Below are 7,500 nucleotides of genomic sequence, written 5' to 3' on the forward strand. Positions count from 1 at the left end.
CCTTTCACGTCTCTGCCTTAATGCTTGCTCCCATCCCTGCATAAAACCAAGAAAATTTGCAACCGATCCATAAGGACTCAAAAACACACGACGCATTTTATGACAATTACACGATGTAATTATCTCAGTCGTACGCGTCATGCATAACTATTAAGACGGACAGGGTAAAAAGGAACTGCATTTCTGAGCCTATCCATACTACTACTACTACTACTACTACTACTACTACTACTATACTACTACTACTACTACTACTACTACTACTACTACTACTACTACTACTACTACTACTACTACTACTACTACTACTACTACTACTACTACTACTACTATACTACTACTACTACTACTACTATACTACTACTACTACTACTACTACTACTACTACTACTACTACTACTACTACTACTACTACTACTACTACTACTACTACTACTACTACTACTACTACTACTACTACTACTACTACTGTATACTACTACTACTGTATACTACTACTACTACTACTACTACTGTATACTACTACTACTACTGTATACTACTACTACTACTACTACTACTACTACTACTACTACTACTACTACTACTACTACTACTATACTACTACTACTACTACTACTACTACTACTACTACTACTACTACTACTACTACTACTACTACTACTACTACTACTACTACTACTACTACTACTACTACTACTACTACTACTACTCTACTACTACTACACTACTACTACTACTACTACTACTACTACTACTACACTACTACTACTACAACTACTACTACTACTACTACACTACTACTACTACTACTACTACTAACTACTACTACTACTACTACTACTACTACTACTACTACTACTACTACTACTACTACTACTACTACTACTACTACTAACTACTACTACTACTACTACTACTACTACTACTACTACTAACTACTACTACTACTACTACTACTACTACTACTACTACTACTACTACTACTACTACTACTACTACTACTACTACTACTACTACTACTACTACTACTACTACTACTACTACTACTACTACTACTAACTAATCGGAGACTGAATTACTAAGGGAGCAGCTAAACGAGGTCGGACCAAAGGAGCTGTGCAGCCTCAGTAGGCGCTCGGCCCTGCACACGACCCATGTATGATCTAGGAGCACAGCACCACAGCCTGATAGGCCGATTTTGAGGAGGGAGGAAAACCGGAGTACCCGGAGAAAAACCCTCGCAGTCAGATTGAGATGGACTGAAACTCAGTCCACATAAGACCCGAGTCAGAGTTGAACCCGGGTCACAGAGGTGGGAGGTACGGTTGCTGACCAATAAACCACCCTGACTCCCCATTCCTCATCATGTACAGTATTTACCCTTTGAAAACGATTTCGAAACGGTTACCCACTACAAAAACTTTCAAAAATTGGGAATCTCTAGAAGCTCATCCAGTGGGTATTGGCATTTAATTAAAAGGAGTTTTTATAATCCGGGTTCTTCGACTCGTTCTCTCATTTGAAGCCTTTCCTCTCAGATTTCAGCAAGATTTGTACACAAATGATTGCCAGCAACACACCTGGAAAGCTTTCAATAAAGCTAAATGATCGCTACGCGTATCACCAGCAAAATTTGAGCGGGCTACTTCTGCTTCCTTCTGCTTACCCTGTAAAACAATATTGAATGTTCGGTTTGAAAAGTAATTACGTGTTTTCTCTCAATTTGTTTTACAACGCATGGTGATTGGCCAAAAAGTTGCGATTCGTTTTCCAAGTTGACCAATAAACGCAAGACCAAGCTTAATTTTCATTGGTCGACGTTTTCCCGCGATTAAGGCCGGCTGCCTTTGCCGGCTGCCAATGTTCGCTTTGCGCTATGATTGGCTCGTTTGATTGTTCAAGCCTGTTGTGATTGGTCAAAATAATTAGTATGAATTTACAGCACTCAGTCTATAACTACTCTATTACGCTCACTTGACAACAGCGTAATTACAACAAAAACAAAAAAGAAAAGCAGTTTCCTAGCAGCGTTTCTTTTCTGAGCGCTCTTGCTTACCAGTGGAGAAACGAAAGGATCTTTGAAACCCAAAACGGACGCTACCGTCAGCACTGGGTCCAAACAGGAAAATATTGCACCAAATAAAATCATTTTGCCGACTCGTGGATCCACTGGTAAAGCAGCTAGGTGATATCCAAGTGGGGTCAGCTCTTCATTCGCATCCAGAGCATTCTGAAATGACACCAAAGGAAAATGATACTGTAGTTTTCTAAACGATAACAACACAATAAAAAGAGAATTAAAAAAATCGACATCATATTTCAACGGGGTCTTACTTTCATAACTCGTGGTCTAACTCTGTGGGTCTCATTAATGAATAATTAATCAATCAATTAATTTGCTAAAACTTGCTTGAAACTCTTTTTTCGATTTAATTCTCACAGTGTTCCTTAACGTTGAAAAAAAGTCAAATAACTCCGTGCAGTTGCATCCCGAGTGAACTGAATTACCAACCAGTTGATGAAGTACTTCCAACGCATTAGAAACTGCTTTTTCCTCTGGTCGCTGTAATGCTTTGGTCAGGAAAGGACTGATCATACCAAGCTTGAGGATCTAGCAACGACAAATGCAATCAACAAGCTTATAAAACCAACCATAGCGCAAAAGATAATTAGCACACTCGACGCGCGAAGCCGGACCTCTGCGGGAGGGAATGCAATGGACCTCTTTAGCTTGTACGTTTTGTTTTCCCATTTCAAACCACGTGATGTCACTCCAAGGAAAAGTTTCTTTCAAATGTCGTCTTTTGCACGTGCATATGTATGCATAACTTACGTAAAAACAAAAAGAAAATTCCCTTGGGAACATCACGTGGTCTGAAATGGGAAAACAAAACGTACAAGCTAAAGAGGTCCATTTGAGCAGAGTTAATAGACAAAATATGATTAAACCAATAAATAATAATTATTGAAAGAACTAGAATTTCAGCGTGCTTAGTGCGATTTCGTGAGCGTTTTCAGGTGATGGCAAGATGTGGTTGTTCCAAAGCAAAGGCCAAATAAGGGGAAATAGCAGTTCTGCTACAATACCAAACGATTGCCAGCTTACAAAAGCTGCTACAGTACTCGCCAAGTTGTGTCCCAAAGATACCCTACGGGAGTTGACTACATTTTCATGAAAAACAGTTCCCTTCATTAGAGAGACTAACACAGACTAACACATACCGTGCATTTTACCTTTCGACACACCCATCCAATGGGTGTGTCGAAAGGTAAAATGCACGGTATGTGTTAGTCTGTGTTAGTCTCTGTAATGTAGTCTATGCCTTTCATTGCCTCGAAATCTCTCACTTTCACTTTCACAGTTCCCTTCGTTTTAGTGAAACATGGGTGCTGGTCACGTGTGTGAAAACGCTATGTTTAGGGAGCTATTTCGGTATAACTGGCAATCACAACAAGTTATCTCGAGTGAATACCTTTATTTGAAGACACAGTTCTTCAAGTGGAGTGCGTAACATCTCAGGCAGCTGATAATCTTCCAATGCATCGGCATGAAATTTAGTGAATAAGTGAAAGCAGTAGCCAGGTTGAACCCTGTGGTCAAGAAAAACAAATCCACTTGCACTAACAAGTAATGATAATTATTCTTGTTCCTGTTTTGCACAGGCAGAGTAACATGTTACTAGGTTTGGTGATACATCAGGAAAATAGTTTCCACAGGATCTACCAGTTGTTTTGGACTATAGTTTCATGCAAAGTTTTCAGCTTGCACAAACTAGTTAGTCAATTGATGATATGTACTTTTGTCCCACTAATTCAGTCCTTCGGTGTTGTACATGTGATCGTCCTTTTCCAAGCAAGAAAATCTAACGTAAAGCGTTGCTAGTTATTTTGCTGAATCACGGTCGACTTTCAAGAAAAAAAATTGAAGCCAGTACACAAAAATGAAGACACTGAAGGTAATAAAACCAGGATATATTTTTTCCTTCATCTTTTTAAATCCCATGGCCCTTTTCAGCACAACCAGCAAAAACAATTTGCTGAGGAAATGGACAAAATATTTGAAAATATATTAATGCTTTTCACTTTTACTAGTTTTTACCTCAGTGTCTGAGAATGAGGCAAAAGATTTTAAAGGGATTGTACCAATGCCAAATAATGAACAATACAGTCATTTAATGACAAAGGCATAGTTTATTTCCAAACGACACAGAAAAGTAAAGTGCACTTGATGTAAAAACCTTGCAGTGTTTTAATTGGTCCCAGTCCTTGACTTCCTTTTAAACCAGAACCAATCACAGACTTTCAGTTGAGTCCAGAGTTGATAATTTAAATAATAATAATAATAATAATAATAATAATAATAGTAATAATAATAATAATAATAATAATGTCTGCTACATAAAATATTTCTTTCTTTGCAAACAACGCTCACCTTCCAGCACGACCTCTCCTTTGTCGAGAGGAAGCCTTGCTTATCCACACTGGTTGCAAACAGGCAATTTTGTTGCTTACATCGTAAGTCTGAGAAAGAAGGTGAGAATGAATTTTAGCTCCAACAGTGTAATTAGTAGCAACTAGTAGGTAAGGATTTACTGGTATGGCACACATGTACTTAACCAAGATGATAAAAATATTATTGTTATCTGCAAGGAGATAAGATCTTCATGAAATATCAGCCCAAAAGAGATGGCAAGTCTGAAAAAATATGTCCCAGAATTGGCAGTAACTATGGCAACATCAACAGCTGTTTCACGGAAGTGGTATGTTCATTAAGAAGAATGAGGAGGTCAGATTTTAGACAGCAGAAATTCTGGTATTTCATCACGATTTTGGTGAGCAATTTGGTGGTAGTAACATTTTTGATTACTGCTGAAGATATCATCATTGATCTCACTGCCTACCTTTTCTTTCACTTTGCCACCATCTACCACAAAGACAACATCATCAATGGTAATGCTAGTTGTGCAAAAGACAACAAACAAACATTTAAAACAACAGCAATAAAAAAAACTTCCCATAGAGTATCTCCCATTCATTTAAGAATTTTTATTAGGTAGATTAGTGTTTAGAACTTCCTCAGGTTCAAATATGCCCAAAAATCTATCAGTTTTGAAGATGAAAAAGGTTATAACTTACCGTACTTGATCAGCTAATAATAATATTACTTGGCAATAGGTTTAAAAAAAAATTAAAATGGAAATAAACGATTTATGAAGGAATCAAACCTACCACCCTATGACTCTCAATCCTTTTTACAGTTTTCCTTTCGCCCAGGACAAAGCAACTACATGTACATCATTTTTCTCTAGGGTACACTACATTACAACCACTATCAAAAGTTGAATTTAATAGTACTTCGTAAGAATCTTTATGTCCTATGCATAATACGTAGTAAGTTCAGGTTAAGAAACCCCCATTTTATCCTAACTAGCAGTACCAACTCACAAAAGCAGATAATTCCTGACACTTTCCAGACTTAGGAAATGGCTCACCTAAATTACTATCCTCTTCAATAGAGGCTACTACTCTTGATCAAAAATTTCAGTGTGTCTCAAGTGAAAAATTATTACTTTTTATTACGGTAGTAGTAGTAGTGCATACCACACAAATGAATAGTACATTTTGGACGTTCTGATTGGTGAAACCAAATTTGACTACTTAAGCACTATTCACCTCCCTGATACAACTACAGAAACAAAATGGCTAAAAAGTTTGCCTCCAAAAAGCGACACTTAGAGAGATGTTACTCCATCAAATGCCAGACGATTTTATCCATCAGTGGGTGCCAATAACTATTTAGAGTTGAGAGGGAAAACAACATCTACGTCTATTAAAGGAAGCTCCACTTCAACAAAAAATAACTTTAAATCGCAGGAAATAATTTACCATTACAGTCAAGTCAGTCTTAAGTATTTTCAAAAAAGTGTTTGTATCCAAAATATATTAGTTTGAGAATCACCTATTTTTGTTTTCAAATTTCGCGGGCACCGCCATCTTGAATAATTGTGACCTGTTACAGTTGCCCTATTGTTATTAGACAAAATCTCTTTGTATAAGAACAATGCGGCAACTGTAAAGGTTTTAATTCACTTTTCTTGATATAAGCACTGTCTTAGAAACAAATTTTGAAGAAATTTGTAAGTAAACATAATTTCCTTCAGTTTAAACTTATTCTGTAGTAAGAGTGGAGGTTTCCTTTAAAAAAATAATTGTAAACACTCGTGTGTAAACCGCACCTTTTTGATCAGATTTTGGGCTGTAAATCGAGGGTGTAGCTTATCTACGAGACCACCTCTTCTGGAGGTTGTAAATAGCATGGTTACCCATGAAATACCTAATGTTGCTGTACCTGGTTTCAGCAATGTTGGTGGCAATGACAATCTTTCTGACACCTTTCGGGGGACGGTCAAAAACCTGCAAAAAAATATAATACAATCTCTGCTTCATACAGCAAACATGACTGATCTTATAACACTAATATTATACACAATAACTGATGCACCTAGAAGTGTTTAAATTAAATCAAATTCAGCAACTACAGGGTTTACCAATTAGGCCCAGACCTTTGGGAGGTAAGTGAACGGGCTTTTAATCTGAGGGACTTGTATCAAGTATTTTATAAAGATGTTGCACACTTTGTGCAAAAAAAAAGAAGAAAAAACCTTAAATTAACAGGCTTTTCAATGAGTAAAAATGTTGCACATTACCTCTCTTTGATTTGCTGATGGCATCATGGAATGTAAAGGAATGATACTAAATTTACCTTTGAAACAAAAAATTACACAACATCCTTAATTTTGTAAACAACCCAAACTTACAAACTGAAAACTAAAAGTGATGGCAATACAACCCACATTAGTTGTAGGATCACTACAATTTTTTAAAGATATAAAACAAAAATGTTTGTCTTGGATACCTGAAGAGAAAACTTTTACATCCTTCAACTTGTCATGCACTTTGCTAATATCATCCCATCCAGGCAGGAAAACAAGTATGGCTCCTTCCTTTAAAATAAATTAAAACGTTACTATTAACTACGGTGATGATCATTCAACATTAGCCCTGAGGCATATGGTATAATTTCCCCTCTGTATGCATAGTTTTCCCCTTGGAGTTTCTTTGGATGGTGATTTTCCTCCCGATTTTCGATCATCATTTTTTCCCAATCTTTTCATAGAATTTTGGATTGTCTTGATTCATAAATGTGTATTTCTATTAACCACTTTTATAGCTAGACAGTATCAGTTAAAGAAACTTCCAACCTCAAATCAAGCATTTAATATATTTTCCGATGCTTCCCAGGACCAGGAAACACCATGGGTTATTGACTTGTCAAACAGAAGTTGGCCAAAGTAAAGGCTACTTGCAGCCTCTTGTCTTTTCCTTATTGTGCCAATGGAACAAACCTCCATGTGAAGAGAGATGTAGGTGACAACACTGACAACAAGATCCAGGTCAATCTTCTCCATGTACACGTTCTGAAGCGTTGTGATTGTT

General features: G+C 37.0%; 1 protein-coding gene across 1 annotated transcript in view; it reads right to left on the reverse strand.

The window, feature by feature from the left end:
• LOC138045013 (ATP-dependent DNA/RNA helicase DHX36-like) overlaps positions 1-7,500 on the reverse strand; it is a 71,352-nt gene that overhangs the window by 4,711 nt on the left and 59,141 nt on the right. Inside the window, 11 exon segments of the mRNA XM_068891370.1 lie at positions 1-36; positions 1,584-1,670; positions 2,060-2,233; positions 2,516-2,614; positions 3,477-3,594; positions 4,436-4,524; positions 4,905-4,959; positions 6,353-6,417; positions 6,711-6,766; positions 6,920-7,007; positions 7,410-7,500. The exon segment at positions 1-36 is cut by the window's left edge and continues 42 nt beyond it; the exon segment at positions 7,410-7,500 is cut by the window's right edge and continues 12 nt beyond it. Coding sequence (XP_068747471.1) covers positions 1-36; positions 1,584-1,670; positions 2,060-2,233; positions 2,516-2,614; positions 3,477-3,594; positions 4,436-4,524; positions 4,905-4,959; positions 6,353-6,417; positions 6,711-6,766; positions 6,920-7,007; positions 7,410-7,500 — 958 coding nt within the window.

Source organism: Montipora capricornis, chromosome 4, assembly GCF_036669925.1.
Source record: "Montipora capricornis isolate CH-2021 chromosome 4, ASM3666992v2, whole genome shotgun sequence".
Taxonomy (NCBI): Eukaryota; Metazoa; Cnidaria; class Anthozoa; order Scleractinia; family Acroporidae; genus Montipora; species Montipora capricornis.